This window comes from Zootoca vivipara, chromosome 1 (assembly GCF_965207765.1).
Source record: "Zootoca vivipara chromosome 1, rZooViv2.hap1.1, whole genome shotgun sequence".
In the NCBI taxonomy this organism is placed as follows: domain Eukaryota; kingdom Metazoa; phylum Chordata; class Lepidosauria; order Squamata; family Lacertidae; genus Zootoca; species Zootoca vivipara.
In genome coordinates, this window is record NC_142582.1 from 116,244,181 (window position 1) to 116,268,978 (window position 24,798).

Consider the following 24,798-nt stretch of genomic DNA (forward strand, 5'->3'; position numbering starts at 1 on the left):
ATATACACAGCTCCTAGGAATACGTTGCTAAATTTAATGGAATTGGCATGAGAAGATTTGACCTGTTCTCAGACAGATATTGGGTAATCTGATCGTCACGATGCTTCCGATTCCTTGTTAGCCTTTTGTAAGTGAGGCGGGAGGAAGAATAGTGAAACGTCTCACACTGTTATATTTATAAAAATATTCCTTCAGTAGCACCTTAAAGACCAACTAAGTTTATATTTTGGTATGAGCTTTCGTGTGCATGCACACTTCTTCAGACGAAAGCTCATACCAAAATATAAACTTACTTGGTCTTTAAGGTGCTACTGAAGGAATTTTTTTATTTTGCTTCGACTCAGACCAACACAGCTACCTACCTGTTATATTTATAGTTATATCCATGTTACTTAGCCCCCAAAGAATGACCATCAACGAGTGAAAACATACTGATATCTATCGTTCAAACTGGCGGAGGGTAACCCTGTGGCTTCAGGTGTCTGCAGGTGGCTGAGAGAAAAGCACAGGCAATGGAGCTGAAAATTGGAAGCACCAAATCATGAGATTGCTCCCAGAAAAATGCACTGAAAGAAAGTCAACAAAATCCATTCCATTCTTATAGTGGTCTGATTAGAATGAACAAAATTGCATTAAAAAAAAATCTTTAGAAGCTGAGGGGGATCTGATTCCACACCATAATAACACTCGTCAGAAAATAAACAACAGGCAGCATTTGACAGGAAGCCACAGTGCAATGGCAAAGCTATGCAAGGAATCCAGAGCATGCCTGGTTCAGCCCCTGGCATCTCCAGCTGAAAAGTAGCCTGGGTAGCTGAGCTGGGAAAGGACTCTGCTCAGTTCCCCGGAGAGCTGCTGCCAGTCAGAGCAGACAGAACTGAGAGAGATGGGTCAGCACAAACCTCCTTTTAAGTTGTAATATTCCAAGCTTGTGATTGGCAAAGCATCACAGCAAATGTGCCAACGTCACCTCATTACAGTCATACCTCGGTTTAAGTACGCCTCAGTTTGAGTATTTTCAGTAGGATCTGCAACAAAGTGCGGCAGGTTAAGTATGCTTCAGTTTAAGTACTCCGCGGACCCGTCTGGAACAGATTAATCCACTTTCCATTACTTTCAATGGGAAAGTTCGCTTCAGGTTAAGTACGCTTCAGGTTAAGTACAGACTTCCAGAACTAATTGTGTTTGTAAACCGAGGTACCACTGTACTCCCACTTCATCCAAAGCTCTCGCACTCCTCTAATAAATTTTACCTCCTCCTCACTCTAGCCTGCTATTTGCCCTGGAAAGGAGGCTGTTGTGGGTGCAAGTAGCAGTTTTCTTCTTGGCTTTAAAGCAGCTTAGGGGGTATCTTCTTAGGGGAAATGGCAGGAGGGGAAAGGGATTGGATCCATTTTCTCCTGTATTATGGTCTTATTTCAGAATCAGGGTGACCGTTTCCTGTTACTCCTTTTTTTAAAAAAAAAATCAATGGACCGGTAACTACTATCAGATATATCCCATAATGTCCAGCATAGCTGCCAAGTTATCCATTTTTTAAGGGAAATTCCCTTATGCTGAATAGGCTTCCTCGTGAGAAAAGGGAAAACTTGGCAGCTATGATGTCCAGTTTGGCCTGAAGGCTTTGATCAGTTTTTAAATCTTGCTTCCTTTCTGGGGATCCGGGCCAAAAAAAAAAAAATGTAGGTGGACAGAAAGAAATCCCATCCACAGTTAGCTGATGCCAGGAAGTGCTGCGTATTGATGGGCTGAGTTGCCGTCGGCACGCAATTGTGCACTGACCTTTGCCTCCCCCACAACAGCTTTCAGAACTGTTGTGATGATAAATGGGACTCCCATATGGCTAGGCAAGGCTCCAGGAAACAAAAAAAACAAAACAAAACAGTGAGGCGAAGCCTGCTAATTACATACAGACTGGATCTGTGCTAGCAAGGTCTGTGAAGGCAGGATGCAAGACATGCATGCAGCCTTTAAGGAACTACTAGGATTAAACCTTACGACAAGGTTGGGAACCTTTGGCCCTCCAGATGTTGCTGAACTACAATTCCCATCAGCCCCAGCAAGCTTAGCCAATGGCCAGGGATGACGGGATGAGAAGCTGTGCGGGGAGGTGGAAACTGGCCTGATTTAAATACCCAAGAGGTGGACCAGAGTGAGGCCTACAGGCTCAGTCTGGTTCACCCCCAGGGGCGGAGCCAGTCAAGTAGCCCTCCTGCAATTGGCCAATTTGGGGGCAGGCTGCAATCCACTTCCCTGGCCAGCGTGAGGACCATTTTAGGTGTCCACGCTGTCCCACAATGCCGCCTGACTGGTTAGTGTTGTGACGTGGGGTTTGTGATTTCAGCTCTCTTGACAAAACATGCTGGAGACAGTTCTCTAGTAACAGCTCTTTATTAAAGTGAACAAGACTGAAGACTGAGGAGAGGAAAGCTACATTTATAGGGACAGGGGACTAGCTAGGAAGGGATACATTTTGGAGGGAACAATATCAAGCAATCACAGTGCTGCCTTTTGGAGGAAACCAATAAGACAGAGGATCCAAATACAGCAGCTTAAATGAACCAATAGTAGCTGTACCCTCTGGAACCAAAAGGCAGTTACTTTATCCTAATGCAAATACAGACAATAATAATACAGATATAAAATCCTTTGACTCAATACACAACACCCCTCCCCCCCTAGTGAGCACAGCAGACGTAATCCCTCAGGTACTGTGGGGTCCTACAACTTCTACCTGATCTCCTGACAACAGGTGTTGCAGGTTCTGGATTGGGTGTTACCTGTGGTGGAGGGGCTGCTATAGGGGTTTCATCAGGAACAGATGGAGTCCCAGACATCTCAGGGTCCCCGACCTGTACCTCGTCATCATGAGGACTAGCAGACCCTGGTTCATTTGCTGAAGCCCCTGGTGACTGTACCTCTGGACCATTTTCACTCTGGTCTTGCAGCTGTGCGTCATTAGCCAGGGATGAATTATCTGACTCCTCCCTGCTGAGCGCCCGGCGCCTCAGCTGATCTATATGTCTCTTCCAAACTTGCCCATTTTCCAAGGTCACATAATAGGACACAGGTCCACTAGCCCGGGTGATCACACCGGCCACCCACCGCGGACCTCGTGAATAGTTCCTCACCCAGACCAGATCTTCAGGGGCGAGATACCTTGTTGTGTCAGTCTCAGCCTGGGGGGTTGCTCTTGAATTACGGTTTGGCATTTTATCTGGGTGGACATAATCCAGCACCGTTACCAGTCTTCTACCTAAGAGCAGCTCGGCTGGCGACTTGCCCGTCGCAGTACACGGCGTCGCATGCTGCAAAAATAACATTCGCGCAATGCGAGCCGACCAGTTACCCTCCATTAAGCGCGCAATGGATTCTTTGGCTGTTCTTACCATGCGCTCAGCCTGCCCATTGAAGGATGGGTGAAAGGGCGCGGATGTGACCCCTCTTATAAAGTTATCAGCCAAGAATGCCCTGAATTCTTGGGATACAAAAGCTGCCCCATTATCTGATACAATGGTCTCAGGTAACCCGTGGGTAGCAAACAGCTGCCTCAACACCTTGATTACGGCAGCTGATGCCATGCTAGGGACCATCGCCACTTCTAACCATTTGGAATATGCATCAACGATAACCAAAAAGACCTTCCCTTGGAATGGCCCAGCAAAATCTATGTGCAGCCGGCTCCAGGGAGTCCTGGACTGCTCCCACCAGTGGACTGGTGCTCTGGCCACTTCTGGCCGCACCTCTTGGCATGCCTTGCATGTTCGTACCCATTGTTCTATGTTCTGGTCCATTCCAGGCCACCACACATAACATCGGGCTAGCGACTTCATCCTGACCATTCCCGGGTGTCCCATGTGAAGCGTCTCAAGAACCCTGTTTCTCAGTGGTGCTGGGATTATCACCCTATCTCCCCATAGGAGACAACCCTTATGCATGGACAATTCGTGCTGCCTTGTCGCATAAGGCCTGAATTTTTCTTCATGCGGACCACCTGGCCACCCCCTCCCCACCCAAGTGAGCACACGGGAGAGAACAGCATCTTTCCTAGTTTTCTCAGCTATATCCGTAGCTGTTACAGGAGCCCCCGGAAGTGTTTCTAGCATCATAATGTGCTCCGCCGGAGCAGGATCCTCATTGCTCCCGCCAGGAAGGGGCAATCGACTCAGCGCATCAGCATGGCACAACTGTTTCCCCGGCACATGGGTCAAGGTGTACTGGAACCCATTCAGGAATATTGACCAACGCAACATTCTGGGGGAGAGAATTTGTGGCGTTTGTTTGTTTGGGTTGAACAACCCTAACAGTGGTTTGTGGTCCGTTTCAATGGAGAAATGGCGACCGTACAAATAATCATAGAACCTTTTGATTCCGGACACAATAGCCAGTGCCTCTTTATCAATTTGAGCATAGTTGCGCTCTGTGGGCGACAACGTACGGGAATAGAAAGAGATGGGCTTTTCCGACCCATCCGGTTCCCTATGACTCAGCACAGCCCCCAGACCGTATTGAGAGGCATCACATGCCAGGACCAGCGGCTTTGACTCATCATAATGAGCAAGGACGCTCCTGCTACTCAGCATTCCTCGCAAGGAGTCAAAAGCCTTCTGCTGCTCCCGCCCCCATCGCCACACATTCTTTTTCTGCAATAGTCTATGTAATGGTTCAGCTACCGAAGCTTTCTGGGGTAAGAACGAATGATAAAAGTTAATAAGTCCCAGGAATGACTGCAACTCCGTCTTGTTCTGTGGTCGTGGTGCCTCGATGATGGCCTTAATCTTAGCATCTGTGGGGTGGATGCCTGATGCATCAATTTTAAACCCCAAGAAATCCACAGTTGGCACACCAAAACTGCATTTTTCTTTTTTCAGTTGCAACCCCACCTCCTTGAACTTGAGCAACACTGCACGGACACGCGCAACCAGTTCCTGTGGGTCTTTTCCAGCAATCAAAACATCATCAAAAAATGGCAAGACCCCCGGCAGACCTCTTAACAGGCGTTCCATGAGCCCTTGAAAAATCCCTGGGGCCACACAAACTCCGAACTGTAATCTGTTAACTCTGAACGCCCCTTTATGTGTGACAATAGTCTGTGCTTCCGCTGATTGTGGGGTTACTGGCAGCTGTTGGTAAGCTTGTGCCAGGTCAATTTTGGCGAACACCTTGCCCCCAGCCAGTTTAGCCAACAGATGTGATACGACTGGAATGGGGTATGAGTTTCCCCTGAGTGCCTTATTGATAGTACATTTGTAATCTGCACATATCCTGACTTCCCCATTTGCTTTAAGGGGTGTGACGATTGGAGTCTCCCATTTAGCAGAGTCCACGGGTGAGAGAACTCCCTGCTTGACCAATTTATCCAGCTCTGCCTCGATCTTGGGTTGCAGTGCAAATGGCACTCGCCTTGGTTTGAGTCGGATTGGAGCCACCCCGGGGTCCAACTCGAAGTCAACTGGGGGCCCTTTATAACAACCCAGTTTTCCATTAAAGAGACCAGCAAATTCCTTGCATAATACCTCACTCATCTCAGGGCAGGTTTGGATTGAATTAAGCCCTGAGATACTCAGTCCCAGGGCAGGGAACCAGTCAGTGCCCAGGAGACTGGGGCGACTGCCCTTCGCAATCACCAGTTTGAGTACAGCCTGTTTGTCCCGGAACTGTACTCTCACGGCACACATTCCCATAACATGGATGCGGCCTGCTGAGTACGACTGCAAGGTTGCCGGAAAGGGCTCCAGAGGGGGCAACTTACCCCTGGGGAAGAATGTCTTCGCGGTCTGGTCCGACACGATGGTGAATGCGGATCCGGAGTCCACCTCCATGTCGCACTGCTGACCCTCAATCTTCACCTTGACGTGTGCCTTGCCTTGCGCTGGAAACTGCACGGCCCTCCCGTTGATCTCCGTTACGTAGTGGCAGTCCTTTAGAAAACGAGTTGCTGTGGGCGGTCTGCGATGCTCCAGTCTAGGTGCTCCTGTCGCTCCCGACGCCGCCGATCTACAGACCCTGGCGATGTGACCCGTCTTTCCGCACGTCCGGCAGATAGCATCCCTGAAACGACAACTCTTCCTTTCATGGTTTCCGCCACAACCTGGGCAACTGCCTCGGCGATCTCTGTGCACTGTGCAGGCCTGACGCACCGACTCGACCCCACGGACTGGGCTCTGGCTCGGAGTAGCCTCTAGCTCGTCCATGGCATGCGCAACTTCTATCTGTGGCTTAGTGGCCTTGCGACTGGCATCAAGCTCCTCTCTTTCATAATTCTCCGTGGCGGTGGCCTCTTTCAAGGCTGAAGCAAGGGTAACCTCTTCTTTAGCCACGATGCGTCTTCTGGCTTTCTTGCTGCTCAGACCACCAATAAACCGATCCAGGAGAGTCTCTTCCAGATTTTGGAAGCCGCAGTGCTGAGCGAGCTTCCGGAGTTCAGCCAGAAATGTGGATACAGACTCCCCAGCATGCTGCTGCCTCTTATGGAACTCCATCCGCCGGGCCATCTTGGTCTCAGTAGGCGCCAAGTGGCTTGTTAGGCAGGCAAGAATATCTTTGAGAGATGTCTCACTCAGCTTCGCTGGAGCAAGTAATGCCTTGGCCAGCTTGAAGGTCTCGGGCCCACAGTAGCTCAGGAATGTGGCCCTTCTTTTGCTGGCATCGGTGATCCCTTGAGCCACTGCAAAGAACTCGAAGCGTTCGACGTAGTCTTCCCAGGTGTGGGGCTCTGATGGCTGGAAGGGCTCCAATACCCTTGGACTCTCCATTGTCCTAGCGGGCAGGGTCGTCTTCTCAGCTGGCCAGTGAGTCTTGTTCTCAGCTGCAATCCGGACTCTGAGGCAGGGTTGTGTTTAACCGCTCCTCAGCATTCCGGATCCCACCTTCGTCGCCAGTTGTTGTGACGTGGGGTTTGTGATTTCAGCTCTCTTGACAAAACATGCTGGAGACAGTTCTCTAGTAACAGCTCTTTATTAAAGTGAACAAGACTGAAGACTGAGGAGAGGAAAGCTACATTTATAGGGACAGGGGACTAGCTAGGAAGGGATACATTTTGGAGGGAACAATATCAAGCAATCACAGTGCTGCCTTTTGGAGGAAACCAATAAGACAGAGGATCCAAATACAGCAGCTTAAATGAACCAATAGTAGCTGTACCCTCTGGAACCAAAAGGCAGTTACTTTATCCTAATGCAAATACAGACAATAATAATACAGATATAAAATCCTTTGACTCAATACACAACAGTTAGGGTAAGCAGACACCTGAACAAGACTTTTATCTGTCAGTTTGAGTCCATGGGTTTAAGACTCGGCACCATTCCTAGCCTAAAATTAGCATAGCAAAGCTGGATTTGTACACTGGGGCAGGTGGGAGTTAGGAATTCAGCAAGATCTGAAGCATGACCATGTGTTAGCTACCTCTGGTCTAAGTGATTCATGAATACTCATACAAATAAATCATGGTCTGTACTTTAGCATTAACTCTCACCCTTGTTTAGGGACTAGCCTTTTTGGTGCATATATTCATCATGCTGGAGTAGCAGGTGCATCCTTGAGAAAGCAAGAGAAAACAACGGCTATGACATCCTCCCGCACTTGCCAGGTGTGAAGCGGGTGAAGTTTTTGCTTCTCATTAAAGCTGCAATAGTATTTATTTTCACAAGGAATCACCAGGATGAGATGAGATCAATGAGGGCTAACCTCACAGGGTCAGAGACATTCTTCTCATGCAACCCTCTAGTTTTATTGGGATTCTTTGCTAAGTATTTATAAGAACATCATGAGAGCCTTGTGGGATGAAGCCAAAAGCCCATCTAGACCGACATCCTGTTTTCAGAGTGGCGAGCCGAATGCCTCCGAGAAGCTCATAAGCAGCATTTTCAATTCCCAGATGGAGATACTGCAGGTACCACATAGCTATCTTGGCAAGCAGCCATTATCTTATCCTCCATGAATCTGTCTAACCCCCTCCTATAGGCATCCATAGGTGCCAACTCCCAGGAACCCAGCTCATTCCCCACCGCCTAATCATAGCTGCCAAGTTTTCCCTTTTCTCACGAGGAAGCCTATTCAGCATAAGGGGAAATCCCTGTAAAAAAGGGATAACTTGGCAGCTATGCGCCTAATGTATAGAATGATCAGGAGGCAGAGAAGGCTGAGCATGGAGGGCCTTCAGTGGCCGGCTCCTCCTCCTTTTGCCATGGAGGGGAAAGTGCGAGGAAGCAGCCTCCAGCCAGTGGCGGCAGCAGTAGGAAAAAGAGGAGGCCGATTGCGGAGCTGGGCGTGGCTTCAACAGTCAGCGGTTCCTCCTCCTGCTGCTGTCACCTAAAGGAAAGATGGGAGAAGCATCCACTGGCTGGTGGCAGTGGCAGGAGGAGGAGGAGGAGGAGGAGGCCGAGTGCGAGACAGGAGGAGCTGTTTAAGTTGCACTCCTGCCACATTCAACTCCACCACCTTGCTATGCTTCTGCCTGTCGCTGTATTCTGGGCCAAATCGGGTCCTCCCAGCAATCAGGCCTCGTGTTGTGGGTGGCATCATTGGAGCAGCCACAACACTCTATTGGTGGTCCCTCAAACCTAGGAGCAATTGGGCTAGCAGGCTTAGCTGCCAAGTACCCCGTGTTTTGTGGGAAATCCCCGGATTTCAATCCATTTCCCGCTGTTCTCCCGAATGGAGAAAAATCCCGGAAAACCCCCAGATTTCCTACCTGCCAGGGAGCCTCCATTTGGGGTGCTGCTTTGCCCATGTGTGGGCACCGGAAATAGGGCAGAGCGGCACCGGAGGTCGCTTCTACGCATGCCCAGCAGCCATCTTGGTTGTGGCCGCATGGTGGCGGCCTTCACTAAGCTTGCTGCCGCCATGCGGCCACCACCAAGATGGCCGCCGGGCATGCGCAGAAGTGACTTCCGGTGCCGCTCTGCCCTATTTCCAGTGCCCACACATGGTCAGAGTGGCCCCGGTGCTGCGCCGCCGCTGATCCCGCATTTTTCAGAGGGAGATGCCAGTCAAAGCAGTTCAAGGGACCACAATATAACCCGATGCACGTGCTCTGAGCTTCCTCTTTCGGGCTCTTTGCAATCCCTGGGCATAAACCCCTTGCATCTGTAATCAATAAAATGGTGGCCTAATTTGAACCGGAGAATGTTGTCTTGTGTGGTCTTGTCAGGGAGGCGGGCCCTCGGCGCCTGGGCATGTGAAACTTGTTACTAAAAGCAACCAGTCCCTGCCAAAAGGTTGAAAGGACAGGCTTTTTATAGACTCACTACACTTAAATGATGCAATGGCAGGAACACTCCACTTAACATTGCAAGCAACTTTTTTGGGTTGCCCTGAACAAAACTAACCTCACAACTCAGCTGGAGCTGAGTAAACATACAGGGGTTAGACTGGGAGTCCTTCCCTGAGAGCTTGTTTTGTTTTGCTTTTTTATATTCTAGCTGCTTCTTTGGGGGTTGTGTTTGTCAATTTTAATATAAACACATACAGGGGAAAGGCATAAAGACACGAGAGAAAACAATTAATGAGAAAAGCATTGTCTGTTTGCTGGTGTGGAAACTGGTTGCTCCTTAATTCACTTCAGCCATCCTCGTGTTGAAACAACAGATAATAGAAACTGAGAGGTGATTTGTCATCTTATATTAGTAACGAAATGGAACACATGTGGTTAATCCTATACTTATGAATTAAAAACTCATTCTTGGGGCACCAATCCTTACACTCCCCAAAACTTGGGTTGTATCCCATGTACATGAATGTTCAATCAGCGCAAGGATTTCTGCTTGTGCAACAGGATGCTGCCCCCTCCTCTTCTCCCCCCACATGTCCCCTAAATCTGTTGCCCCAACTCTCTGGAGCAGATTGGGGGAGGGAGAGAGCATGGGGGAGGGAGAGACCTGGGGAAGAGGAAGGGGGCAGTGGGGGCGGTCTGCCCCGCGTGTCATCACCGAGGGGGGTGACATTTGGTGCTCCGCCTGCCCGCGACTCCCAAGCCTATCCCGAGCCGTCGAGGGAAGGGCCGGAGCTGCCGCACTTTGCCAGCGGCCTTCCCCCCTTCCCCCTTCATTTTGACAGCTCAAGGGAGGCTTGGGAGTCACGGGCAGGCGGCGCGCCATTGTCCCCTGCTCCTGCGCTGCTTCCGGGGGGGGGGAGACTCCCAAGAGCTATCAAAAGGAAAAGGGGAGGAAGGCTGCTGGCAAAGCGGTGTGGCTCCCTCCCACTCTGCCACCCAGGAAGCAGCCCGCCATGGGCGGCTCTCTCTGCCCCCATGGGTGTCTCGCCCCCTGGGATGCTTGCCACAGCGTCCCCCTGGGACACTCACCCTGTCCCCATGGGATGCTCGCCCCCACCCCCATGGCCCACCCCCCCGGGTGCATAGCAGCTAGCTCCGCCTCTGGAGAGAGCACCGTTATGCAAGTGGAAATCTTTGCACTGACGGGATACATTTGTTGAACCCAACACACTTTGCATACAAATAAGCTATCAGGTAGAACCCCGAGGTGTGCAGAAGAACTAAAGGTACTTAGGGGAGAAAATCCCTCAGGTACCAAAAACAATCCAGTGAAGAATTTTCAGTTTTCTGTCCAGGCAAAATTCTCAGTTTTCTGTCCAGGAAATGCTGGACTGCATCCCACGCCCAATCCTTGGTATATTTAGTGTGTGAAAGCATCCTGCCATTAGTACGTGGTTGATGCAGTTGCGCTGCACGGAACTGTCAAAGGATTCTCCTTCCATTTCCTTTGTCATTGTTATGTTGCCATAAATAAGCAAGAGAGGAGAGCCTCTCGTGCACACGACAGCTGTCTTTCTTTTGCTACTAATAAATTTGTCCAGCGTTAGTTGCCCCCAAATCAATAGTGATCGCATGCAATGTGTTTCTTTGGATTTAGTTTTAGTAAGCAGCATTTTTTTTAAAAAAAAGTATGTGCCACTTAGTTTTATGTACTGTTTAAAATCCTCAAAGTTTTTCCAGTTACCAAAAGGAATTAAATTGAAATATTTGACTAGGAGGGGGGGAAGGGGGGTTGCAAGCTGCTAGGACTGTTTACATGCTTCGGTAAATCTGTTTGTTTTAGAAGGAGACAAGATGCAAAGGGACATTGTGCATTTAATATTTGTGCAGAAGAAAGAATTTCAGCAGGTGATATAAGGCCAAGGAATGCTGCAATTATTGTAATTCTCTCTTCCATGAAATAATGAACAGCAGCAGAACTGCCTGCTTTGCATCTGTCCTCTCTGGTTTCTTTTATAGCCTGTGTGATTCCCCAAAATGTCTGCTCGTACTTTCTTTTCTGTCTGGTTAATGGCAGAGACAGACTTATATCAATAATAGGTTCAAGGTGCTGTGAATGCACTTTGATACCACTTTTTAAGGCACATGTGACTGCAGCATGGTAGCAAATGGAAACTTGCTATACTCTTTTGACCAGGAGCACTTTTTTGGAGTGAAAGTGCAGCCCAAAATCGTGGCACCCAAAATGGCTGCAGTGATCCTTTGTGGGAAAAACAGGATGTCCCGTTTTTTCTGGGGCACTTTGCAGGTATGAAATTATTTACATTGTCAGTTCTGCGCAGTTGTGAAGAGGAGAGACTTCTAAATGCCATAATCGAAGGCGCAAACCAGAAGTCCACTGGAAAGGACTTATGTGGCTTTGGGGCCACCATCAATAAGGCCCTGCCCATTTTGTGTTCCAACCTAACTGACGGTGGACACTCAAGAAGAGCAAATGGGTGGAATTGGCCCACTGGTAATCTGGACCCCAGTTGTTTGGGGCTTTAAAGCTTAAGGCCAGAACTCTGAATTGCACCCAAAATTGGGCACAAAACTTGGCTGCCTGCTATTCACTTTTCCTGGCAATGCCTCTCTCTTCCTGGCTTCTGGGAAAGGAAGTGCCTTCAAGGCCACTTAACATTCTCCCACCTAAAGCAAGCATCCGGGGGATGTTTCATGCCCCAAGAGAAGGAGGAAGTAGTGACAGCATAGTTAGCTAAATGGCTGCAGCACAGCAGCTTTTGATTCACAGCTATGTGCAGGCGTGCCTTCCTGAAAATGGTGCCTTCCATATGTTTTGTTCTACAAGTTGGGTCCTCCCTGCAAGAGAGAGCACGCATTGTGGTGGGCCCGACAACCATGTCTAGGTGTTGGGGCGGGGACAATTGGAGCAGCCAAAACACCCTATTGGTGGTCCATCTGACAGGGTGCAATTGGGCTGAGGGCATGCCAATCAAAGAGTCAGGTGGACCACTATTTAAACGCTGCACATGTCCATAGAGAGCCTTCTCCTCTGGCTTCGTGCATCGGAACACCCGCCCTCCGCTCCCTAATTTTAGGGCTTTCGCTTGACTTTGCTATGCTGTCGTGCGTCATCTGTCATTGGGACAGGGGCACGGCAGGAATTTTCCCCACTTGGCTGATTGGCTGTTGCCACTTGGGTTTCGCCTGCCGCGTAGCAATTCGTCACAACTTGTAAGGTTGGCGGATAGGCTCTGGTTCATGCTGATAGGGGTGGAATGGTCCCTTACCACCCTATCCACAGGTATTCCTCTTAAAGGAATCCATTGGACTTCTGGTAGGTATTCCCCCAAGCGGGGTTGTGCCCTCTTCAGAGTTCTGGGCACACATGGGGGAATCAGGCCTGGCGCTAGTCAGGTTCCCCGTCCCAGGTGTGGACCCGACTGCTGACTCATGGTGTGCCCTGAGTCAGTGCTACGCTAGGTAGCTTTTGGAACCAGAGCCTATGCAACCACTCACTTGATTTTTAATCAATAAAGTGGTGGCCTAAATGCTGCCAAAAACCAAACCAAAAATCTGAGTCATGTCTGAATTTATTTCTAGGCCTAGGTTAAAGGGTCTCCACTCCACACGCAACTCCCATCTAGAGACATACCTAGGGTCCCTTGTGCCCTTGGCAAGGAGCTGTATTGCTGCCCTCCCCCTGGGGGAAAAACCACTTTACAGCACATCTTTACCATGAGAGGTAAAGGAAACTACTCCTGCGTTTGATCTCATCGTGGCAGCGGTGGTGGTGCGTCACCACACATCATACAAATCATAGATGATTTGTGTGCCGCTCTCTCTCTCTCTCTCTCTCTCCCCCCCCCCCCCCGGCCTGCACTGCCAGCAGGGTCCAGTTTCTCCCACCCCTGGGTTAACCGCTGCTTCCATCAGCCCCAGCCAGCCTGCTTAGAGAAGGCCATTGCAGTACATTTAAAAAGGTTGTCTCAAGGCTTGTTCACAGTGTTCTCTTTTTGATAGATGCCTGTCCCTTTCTGACACTGACAGCCGGCTGGGAGTGTGTCACCTATGCACAACACATCGCCGTGTGGGGACCTAGCCTACAAACCCTGATCAATCTCAAATGTCTCGGCGCTAGCAGTCCCGCAACAAAATGCATCTTTCATCTTAGCAGCAGTTTTTCATCTTTTTAATGAGCTGCCCAGCCTGGCTGTAATGCAACGCTTTCCTTACATGGCTGAACCTTCTCCCAGCTTCTCTTATGCATTCCCTCCTCCACCTGTTCTGATGGGGTCCCCTAGCCTTCCACAGCAGATTGGGGGTGGTGCAGGGTGTGTGGAGGACTCCTGTTGCACTGGTGGAAATCCTTGCACTGAATTCTGCTAGTTGATTATGCACCCCAAAAATCTGGCCCTTGGTTTTTAATTGCATATTGAGCTTCTGCATATTGCGCCAAAGGCCGGTCTAAATTTACCTTCCTGTTTTCCAGCCCCCACGTGGACCACCGTCATGGCCGAAAACAACACAGCTCTTTATGGTGTCACAGCTGCCTGGAACTCTGGGGTGAGCCAGTCTGCTCACAACACGACAGACAACTCCTCCTGCACCTGGCCACAGGAATGGGAATGGCTGCTTGATATCCAGCCAGTGTTCCTCTGGTTTCTTGCCACCGTGGGAGTTGTGGAGAACATCTTTGTCCTCAGTGTTTTTTGCTTCCACAAGAGCCGCTGCACGGTGGCCGAAGTTTACCTGGCAAACTTAGCAGCCGCTGACCTCCTCCTCCTCTGTGGTTTGCCTTTCTGGGCGATCACGATAAGCAATAACTTCCATTGGGTGTTTGGGCTCCCCCTCTGCAAAGCCATCAATGCCATCGTTTATATGAACTTGTATTCCAGCATTTACTTCCTGGTGATGGTGAGCATTGATCGCTACCTGGCCTTGGTGAAAACGATGTCTCTGGGACGCCTGCGCCGGCCTTCTTGTGCAAAGTGGAACTGCCTTGCCATTTGGGTCTCTGCACTGTTCTTGAGCTCTCCTACTCTCCTCTTTCGATCGTTTGATAATGACGAAGGAAACAATATCACCGCCTGCATTCTGCAGTATCCGTCAGTTGTGCAATGGACAGTGATCACAAACACTTTGCTGAACACAGTGGGCTTTTTGATGCCTCTCTGCGTCATAACCTACTGCACAGCGCAAATCATCCATACTTTACAAAACAGCACATTTCAAAAGATCAGAGCTATGCAGACAGAGAAAAAAGCCACCGCCTTGGTTCTCTCCGTCCTTCTTCTCTTCGTTGTCTGCTGGCTTCCTTTCCAGATCACCACGTTCTTGGAAACGCTGTTTCGCACCGGGGTTATTCATGGTTGTGAGACTGAACAAGCCATTGATGTGGCTACCCAGATTGCCACCTATTGCAGCTTCAGCAACAGCTGCCTTAACCCAATTGTGTTTGTCCTGGTAGGCAAACACTTCCGAAGGAAATCCAAGGAGGTCTACTGTTGGATGCTCCGCAGAAGACCTAGCGCAGCACCATCCATCCAGATAGTGACAACCCTGGAAACTCTCCGGACATCCTTTTCAGTCGAAAACCACCGGAAAAAGTCCGCCGTTAATTTGCGATAGCGCCACTTGCTTGTTACCATAAGGAAAAAGCTTACATAAAGTGTTGAATGTAGCAGGCTTAAGCAGAGGGTTTGATATGGTGCCCATATTTTGAACCAGGTGGATTAATTCATTGCTGATGAAACTTTGGAGAAAACAGATATCAGCTGTAAAGTTTGCATTGACCACCTGCTCCAGTGAGAGCCAGTGTGGTGTAGTGGTTAAGAGTGGTGTAGTGGTTAAGAGCGGTAGACTCGTAATCTGGGGAACCGGGTTCGCGTCTCTGCTCCTCCACATGCAGCTGCTGGGTGACCTTGGACTAGTCACACTTCTCTGAAGTCTCTCAGCCCCACTCACCTCACAGAGTGTTTGTTGTGGGGGAGGAAGGGAAAGGAGAATGTTAGCCGCTTTAAGACTCCTTAGGGTAGTGATAAAGTGGGATATCAAATCCAAACTACTACTACTACTACTCTTCTTCTTCTTCTTCTTCTTCTTCTTCTTCTTCTTCTTCTTCTTCTTCTTCTTCTTCTTCTTCTTCTTCCCAATGAATGAATGCTATTTTTATTTCTAGGACTGAATTCTGTATACATTTGCACTTCCAGGAGCGATCTGTCTTGGGCCTTCTTCTATCATTTGAACTTGTGCAATTGCTCAAGCTAAAGGAGTGGTTCCCGGTGTGTCATTGATCCAGATCTTGGTCCTTGGTTCTATCTTGCTTCTCTTGGTACCTACGCTACTCAGATCTGCAACACAGAGACCTGATTCAGATGAGATATTTGTGCAGGGGAAAATATGCATGTCTATTATTGGAATGAGATTCTGGGGCTCATCCAAAGAACAGCACCCCATTGCTCCTGGCTGGGAGAGTTATACACAGCAAAAAGCCCCAGAAGTGTGTCTTGGTGCAAAGTTAGGACATTCTGTCCTGGTGCACCCCACGCTTTTGTCCTGGGACATTTGCACATTTGTGCCATGGACACAGCAGCCATTGACCACTGCAGGAGTGGGGGGGGGGATCTGCAGCATTTATTATATTGTTGGATTCAAAAAACCCTTAGTCCCAGCTAGCATAGGCAATGGTCAGGGATGTTGTAGTTCAACAACCACAAAAGATTGCCCCTTCTATACGGATGGAAAGCTGAGCTCACAGAAATGCACCAGTGCATCAAGACCAGTTTCTCCTCTGTAAGTTCCTTGACATGGGGGAAAGGGGTATAAAGTAAGGGATAAGAGAGTCAACTGATTAAAATATTGCACCCACTGACAGCGTGGCATGAGGCAAGCCACAATTCTCTTCGTCGTAGTCCTGTCCCCCACCCACCCCATCTAAAATATGAGGATAATAAGCTGTCCTGTCTTGCAGGGATGATCTGAGAGAATGCATGGGAAATGCTTTGCCGTTTCTGAAGTGCTATGTAAATGGCAATTGTCACATGCCACCCCAGTCTTCGGGCGGCGAGAGATCCCACAGGTTCCAGGCCAGGGATTAGCCAGAGTTGAATTTCCTTGTAATGAGGGATAACGGACATTGTGGTGTATTTAGGATATATATGATTTATTTACACACATCATTCTGCCCAGACACTGAGGTCCAGCGCTGAGGGCCTTCTGGCGGTTCCCTCGTTGCGAGAAGCCAAGTTACAGGGAACCAGGCAGAGGGCCTTCTCGGTAGTGGCACCCCGCCCTGTGGAACGCCCTCCCACCAGATGTCAAAGAGAAAAACAACTACCAGACTTTGAGAAGACATCTGAAGGCAGCCCTGTTTAGGGAAGCTTTTAATGTTTAATAGATTATTGTATTTTAATATTCGGTTGGAAGCCGCCCAGAGTGGCTGGGGAAACCCAGCCAGATGGGCGGGGTATAAATAATAAATTGTTGTTGTTGTTGTTGTTGTCATTATTATTATTATTATCATCATCACAACATTAACTCCCCAAAAGGTTTTGCTTCTCCCATAGTCAAAGCCTAGGAATTAAACACAAATCAAGCATGGCTCTGGCTCAGTTTCTCAGCCTGCAGCCTGCTCTCAGCTCAGCTCAGCCACAACTCTGGCTCTTCAAAACAAAACAAAACAAAACAAAACAGGGAAAGTGCTTTTTTAAATTGCATAGGATTTTAGACACAAGCTGAACTTCAAAATAATCGAAATGTTCTCCAAAATGTGCATATGTACGAATATATCATCAGGACATTTGTTGTATGGTATTGTAAAATACGTTCTTCTACAAAATAAAACGCTTGTGCAGCTTAAACTGGAAGTCCAGCATTTATTTTGTTACTGCAGCAGATTGGAGAAAAGGCAGTTAGTTCAGCAGTGAAATGCAAAGGGAAACCAGCAAAAGAGTGCTGCTGTTTTCCTCATTTCCTCACAGGTGTGCTCTTGTTCAGGAGCCACCAGCCGCACCTTCTTCTAGGAAATTTCACCTCACTTCAGGTTTCCATCTTTGTGCTCACAACTGGCAACCCTCACTACTGAGCATGCTCGGTCCTCACTGGGATGTGAGAGAGGGAGGCATTGCTTACAGGGTGTTCCTTACCTGATTTATTGCAAACCCCAGGTGTCTCCCCCTGAGCATGATGGGACAAAAAAATGGGCTTTGGGGAGGGTCAGTTGAGCAGTGAGAAATGTCCCTATTTTCATCTGAGGAATGTTGGAGGTTAGGCCATTGGCACTCACCACCACAATGGCCATTGGCTATTATCAGGATAGAGGTTGTGCTATACACTAATAGCTTGAATCATGTGCTACCAGAGAACCAAACGAGACAGGACGGCAGCAGTTGCATGAGTGTAAATACAGAGCTGACCTAGTCACGTAAAACGAGAATGATAGGAGCCTCTGCACCATAGAAGGCCAGATTTTGCAGCCGTTGTTTCTTTGGCCCAGCATCAGGCATTATGTGAGTTTTATAGTGGAAAATATTTCCCGAAATTCCTCCCTTCCCTCATGAAAACCCCAGGCATGGTTGAAATATTTCAGCCACGATTCTTATGCAGTGAATGTTCCCGGCTGGGAATGCTTTATTCCAAAGGAGGCAAGAAGTCTTCTCAACTAAGACAGGTTGTTTTTATGCAAATATCTTTGAACCCGGAATAACTGCTAAGCACAGGAATGTTAACAGTCAGTGTTGGCGATGGGGAGACATGGCAAGCCTTCTGACGAAGGCCTCCTCTTCAGCCAGGCTTGCCTTGTATGAGTTGTTAAGTGGGATGAAGCGATTGCGTCAATCACAAATCCATCCTGCAGCCAAAAGACCTATGACCAGAACACAGTGGTACTGCCACCATAGCTCTTGAGGAAACACATCACTCTGAGAACTGAGAAATGAAAAGGTGAGTTGGGTTTTTCCCATAGTCAAAGCTGTTGCTTGTGTTGTGGTAGTCAGTCACCTTGTGCTGGAGGTTTCCATGATGCACGACAGAAATCGCTTCAGAACAAGTGTTTTTCTAAAGTTTTAAAGGAACCTGTCCCAGATCCATAGGCTGCACACATTTCATGTAGAAGAAGAAGAGAAGTTTGGATTTAATATCCCGCTTTATCACTACCTGAAGGAGTCTCAAAGCGGCTAACATTCTCCTTTCCCTTCCTCCCCCACAACAAACACTCTGTGAGGTGAGTGGGGCTGGGAGACTTCAAAGAAGTGTGACTAGCCCAAGGTCACCCAGCAGCTGCATGTGGAGGAGCGGGGAAGCAAACCCGGTTCACCAGATTACGAGTCTACTGCTCTTAACCACTACACCACACTGGCCCTCATCATTTTGATCCTCATCATTGCATTGTATGAACTGACATTCAAGAGCACATCCAGTACTTACCGGAAGATGGCAGCTGGATGGCAGAGAACACGATTTGCAAGCAGAAGGTCTGAGAATAAGCCCCTGACATCACCATGTAAGACTGGGAAGGACTCCTTTTGCATTTACCCCTTCAGGCAGAAGAAAAATATTCTAACAATCCTTAAAGAGGGCTTTGTTGATTACCTCCAGTCACATTCCTGTTTTCAGGCTCTCTTCCTCCTTCTACCTCTTCCTTCAATTACTGGGTGCCACTAAGGACAAACTTCTCAACACTCAATGCACCACTGTATGTAGGGAAACTGAGAAGGAAGCTCCTTTCTCTGCTCTCCATCACTTTAAGTGCTGTCACAATTCTGCAGGTGGGATTTAGTTACGTGCCAGCAAATTCAGGTTGGGCAATTATAGTTGGTTGGGAAGTCTTGTGCTTCCCCTGTAAAACTCCACCTCTTCAGGACTTCGGACTTTATGCGATAAGGAAAATTACAGGTAAATGTGTGGGTTAACACTTGCTTTGACATGGCGTCACCTAAGTGTAGTATTATATCCTGGACAATGTATTCCTATGATTCAGTCTGATCAGTTGTGTCGATGATCGGTGAAGCTTGACCAAGGTGCACTTGGTGGGAGTTGTAGCTTAGAGAGTTGGCTGGGTCAGACTGAATGATCTTGGGATACCTTTGTCTGCAGAGGAGATGTTTCTCCATTCTGTGAGAGTGAAGGGTCACGTAAAGTGATGCAGAAACAATTTGTTTTCCTATTTTGTCAACCCCACTGCCAGACTCCTGGCAGTGCCTTTGGTGTAGAATTCCAGTTTTATCTCTCATCTTTTGTTCTCTGCAGATCCCAGGAATTACATATCTGCATACCCCTACCATTCCCCTCTTCCTGTTTTCCTGTTTAGAGGAATGCTTTGAGGTGTAGATAAGGGATGTGACTGGAGCTCTCCTTTGCACAGGAAATCATCCCTAACTGGGGCTACAAGGGAAACTCAGAGCAAACTTTCCTTCCAACCTGTAGAAGACCTGTCAAACTTGCATCTCTCTCCTTGCATACAAGCCTGCTCCCCAAGGACCGATGACCTCCCATTCGCCATCACCAGATTTGCTTTGCCATTTGCGGGAGTTGTCATCTTTCATGGTTGCACCATTCAGTCTCTCAGAGTTCAAGTAAAGTTGAAGTGCTCAGAAGTCACACAATCCCAGAGCCTGGTGCCACTTCGCTGTTTATCTCCTTCATTGAGTTGCTTACATTCCTGCCGTGCTGAGATCCCTTCCGTCTGTTCTTTCCCCTGGATTTCTTGCTTCTACAAAAACTGCTGTTGTAGAAATTTTGGGGTCGGGTGACCCAGAAAACAACTAGGTTCTGACCCAGGAAGAGTCCGAGAACCTGACAAGGAGACCAATTTACGGAGCTCCTTGTCGGAGGAAAATGACAGGGACCACACCAGAACGTTTAGAAAGCAAGGCAGTTTATTTCCAAACAAAAGAAACTGTTGCAACAGGGTCCTTCACCCATGTAGCAGGATGGAGCGAAGAACCCAGAACAAAGGGAGCTTCCAACTTTATATAATATTCCTTCCCAATGTTACTCAATTACAAGAAAAAGGCGGGAGACAGTTGGGTAATCAGGTAAGTACAAAGGTTTGATAGGTTTTTCGATGTGGGGACCTTAGCAGGACAATTGGGGTGATGGTCCTGATAATGAGTATGCATACATTTTATTTGTTCACAGGATGGGATTCCCAGAGGTGCCACTGAGTTGTGTATTGGTGTCGTTATTATTAGACAAGCTAGATGGCACTGTGGTAAACTGTCACAGCGTGGGGAAAACACAGGATACTGCAAGGATCTTTTAACATGGGGAAACTTGGGTGAATGCGAAGATATAATATAGATTAATACACAGGGTTTGATACTTGGTAAAGAAACAAGAACATCTAATGGTTACATAATAGGAATACAGAGATACAATAAGTAGTGACATGGGAAAGGTTACACTTTAGCAATATTAATATATACAGTTTAGAATGACGTTTAAGCAACTTGAAAGTCTGAGTTTTACAGAAGCACATATAGGAGGATACATTTAAAAGAAACCCGTTCCCTTAATATAATGAAATAGATAAATTCATACAAGAACATAGCTTTATTCAGACAGAATTAAAGAAGGATTTTAGATTCAGCAAGTCTCCTTCCTGGGAGGAAAAATGCTTGGGGCAGAGATAAAGAAGGGGGGGTTGGTGCGAAATGCGCAATTGCTGTTGCGCCAGACCTTCCTGAGTTAAGGCATTATTATGTATGTTCCTGGAGGAGTTTGTAAAAGAGCTTAGGCGATAGCTATGCAAAAGAGGCGAGGCGTATTCCGGTAATGCTCTGGGGTCAAGCGGTCAAGCGGGGATTAATTCACCTATTGCGCAAGGGATAACCCTGTCTTGACCTATGCCTCTGGCAAGGAAAAATGGCTCCTGTTAAATCAAGGCATCGTTCCCCTCTCTGTATATTTGTGGACCCATGGTTGTAGTGTATGGTGCGCACCCTTCTACAACACCCCCTTCACAGCACTGCTCTGCTGAGTTGGGCAGGCGGGCGAGCCGACTCCCGCTGTTGACGGCACCCGGGGTGGGACACGATTGCTCCATCCCTGAGGAGAAAAGTGCCGCCGTGTGAGGGAGAGGGAAAGAACTTGTGCACTCAGTGGGACTGACTTTTGAGTTAACATGCTTTTAGAATAGAAATGGATGTAATTGTGATTTGTTAATAAGATGTACACAGTAATTACTTTCCATAATAAAAGATACTGGGGCTAAAATATGTCTAGGTATCTCATCCTACATACCTGGAAACCCCTCTCCAAATCCAGATGCATCTGGGAATCAGTAGCGAGGAAGGTTATTTATGACAACATATGTAAGGGCAATCTGCCCATTATTATTTCATGTATTCCATGGCTGCACCAACGTTATGAAAAACATATTCTGGTACTCAGCTTTGACTGCAAGATCACTTTAAAAAATAGCACAAACGAAAGTTATCATAACCATTTGATAGCAGCTTTTTTTATTAATGCTGCCCAAATTAGATTAAGTGGCATGTGTTCTATGGAAGGCAACAAATTTTGGGATTACCATTTTATTTAACCCTTACACCAAAGCTCTTCAGCTGTAAAACATCTTTTTTTTACATAATCCAAGTTGTTACCCAAGTTTCTGGGAAATGCAGCACACTGAATGTGCATTCCATAGATTAGGGTTATCAGCTACTTCATTACACAGTTACAGGCTCCCTCCTAAAACAGCTGAGTTTTTCTTGGGCAAATCTGACGCATCCTCAGGGCTGGATTAAGACATTTAGAGGTTCTATTCCAGGGGTCCCCAAACTAAGGCCCGGGGGCCGGATGCGGCGCAATCGCCTTCTAAATCCGGCCCGCGGACGGTCCAGAAATCAGCATGTGTGACATGAGTAGAATGTGTGCTTTTATTTAAAATGCATCTCTGGGTTATTTGTGGGGCCTGCCTGGTGTTTTCACATGAATAGAATGTGTGCCTTTATTTAAAATGCATCTCTGGGTTATTTGTGGGGCCTGCCTGGTGTTTTCACATGAGTAGAATGTGTGCTTTTATTTAAAATGCATCTCTGGGTTATTTGTGGGGCCTGCCTGGTGTTTTTACATGAGTAGAATGTGTGCTTTTATTTCAAATGCATCTCCGGGTTATTTGTGGGGTGTAGGAATTCGTTCATATATATTTTTTTCAAAATATAGTCCGGCCCCCCACAAAGTCTGAGTGACAGTGGACCGGCCCCCTGCTGAAAAAGTCTGCTGACCCCTGCCCTAGAGCAAAAACCAAGGTGGAAATGTTTCTATGATGGCTCTTCAGACATCTCCCTCCCTCCCTGATGACCCCTCTCATAGCTTCAGGAAGCTTGGGTCTGAAGCAGCAGTCAATCATGGCTTCCATTCTCTCACTGCATCTTCCTCCAGCCAGCACCAAGATGGTTCTGCCTCTCATGGCCTCTGCCAGATGTTCTATCTATTTCCTCCATCATCTTCTCGGAAGCCTTTCACATCCAGCAGGCATGTCCAAAAAAGGTCAACAACTTTGGTCCTTTGGTTGGTCCTCACAGCCCTTCACTTCATCAAATCTGGCCCTCTTTGAAAAAAGTTTGGACACCACTGACATCCAGCCTTCCCCCTGTCCCTCTGTGGCCTCCATTTCAAAAGCGTCCTGGAAAAGGCACTTGTTTCACACACCCTGCAATCTTGGCAGCCTCCCCCTTTCTTGTCTGATGCTGAATGTCTCACCTTTTGTCCAGCTAATGACTCTGCTGTCACTTGTATTTGTTCGTGGATTGCACCTCTCAAAGTCTAGCTCTTGGGGAAGCTGGCTTGACATCAAACCCCATGTTCACTAGTTTCAGTACCTGGCACCTAAGAATTTTAGGGGACCCTGGCTGGCTGCAAACCCATAGCAGTACTATATGCTTTCCCTCAAAGGGTAAATAGCGACTACAAGGGGTGACATTTTGATCATCTAGCACTGTGATCCTGATATGATTCAGCACACACATATACTGCTGTCTGACCTGCAAAATAATGAACGCTAGATCTCCTGATGTTCTGCCTGGATTTTATTTTATTTTTGCCCTAAGACCAGAGTCGCTGAGACATGGAGGAAATGAGACACAGAGTGCTGAAGTTAAAGTCTTTTGCAACTTGCACATGGAAAACCCTTTTGGACGGAATTGAGGAATGTGAGCAGAAAATCCCTCTGATGTGTGAAACTCATTCTAGTGAGTCATCTGTGAGCAACAACCTGCCCTGCTCAGCTAGAATGCTTCTGTCTGTGACCATGATGAATGAATCCACAATTCTCATTCCATTTCTTTAAAAATAAAATAAAAAAGCACAAAGACAGAAGGAAAAGGAGTTGCAAGACTGGGATATATATATTTTATATGGAGTAGATAAATGAATCCTTCTCCAGTTTCTGGCATTCTTCTGCACTGGGATCTGAAAATCAACTCTCGCACAGGCTGACTGAATAGTCTTTCCATATAAAGCTGCAATGGGAAAACTTGCAGCCACCATCAGGCTATCCTGAAACTTCCTTTCCTCTCTGGACCCCTTGCCTGTGTTGGTGCTCATTTCTCTCTTTCTCTTTGACCTTAAGGCAGCCATACTGGAACAATAAACTTCAAAGGGAGACTGTAACATGAAACTGCTGCATTACAATTCATCAAAGGACTCAGTGTTATTACTGACAGACTGAAACAGCTCAAAGCTTTCATTTAAATGTTAAAATAACACTTCATGTGCTCATTGGCTCACCAATGCTAGAATGTCTGTGTTATCAACAACTATGTTTTGTTTTGGTGAATAGCAATTGCTACTAATAAAATTATCACTGTGTGTGCTTATTTTTTGCATTTTGTTTCCTTCTGACCTCAGTATTTCCAGCCCCAGCCACATGTATGTATGCCTACAACTCAGGATAATGTGTCATTGCATCCGATTAAGTGTACCGTAGTACACTAATAAATGTGTCAATCTATTATTATCAAATGACTAACAAAATAACTGTTAGTCTTTTGATAATCCAAGACTAACAATATAATCCTTAGTCTTTTAATAACCAAATAAACAAACAGGGATTATTAGTTAGACTAATATTATTTTGCTGCTTTCCTATGCATACTTGTGTTTTTGTGGGGGTATATAGGCAAGGGGGGTATAAGTTGGCAGCCTCCATAAAGTGAGCCCCGAAAGATTAAGAGAAATTTTCCTTGCCCTGAAAAGCAAGAAGCACGTCTGGAAATGGTTTGATCAGGAAACATGATAAACAGAAAAAATCGAGTGGATTTTGTAGCCATCTTAGATTCCTCTTTCCCCATCCCATTTTGTGTTGTGTTGTGTCTTTTGCATTGCAATTCCACGGGCAGGAACTACCTTTTTAATCTTTGTACAGCTGCTTGGAAACGTGTAGTTGGATTTATAAATGAATAGCAGTTCTCACACTCATTTATAAGGACTGTTCCTCGTTTCCTTTCTCCACTTTACAACTGTTCCTAGCTGCCAAGTTTCCCGTTTTCCCCGGAAAATCCCCGTTTTTCCAGCTGTTCCTAGCTGAAAAAACGGATTCCCCCCCCCCCCGGTTTATTCTGGCGCGGTGACCATTT

General features: G+C 47.3%; 1 protein-coding gene across 2 annotated transcripts in view; it reads left to right on the forward strand.

Moving 5' to 3' along the window:
- The window catches only part of BDKRB2 (bradykinin receptor B2), a 28,188-nt gene extending 11,109 nt beyond the window's left edge, over nt 1-17,079 (forward strand). The window contains exons 1-2 of one of the 2 annotated variants that reach the window (XM_088673093.1): nt 11,125-11,525; nt 13,710-17,079. In XM_088673093.1, the coding sequence (XP_088529219.1) occupies nt 13,730-14,848 (1,119 nt within the window). In that variant the 5' untranslated portion in view covers nt 11,125-11,525; nt 13,710-13,729 and the 3' untranslated portion in view covers nt 14,849-17,079. Of the gene's footprint in view, nt 1-11,124; nt 11,526-13,709 lie in introns of those variants that run through there. The other variant, XM_035106595.3, reaches the window with a different exon arrangement.
- Nucleotides 17,080-24,798: the final 7,719 nt, after the last annotated feature.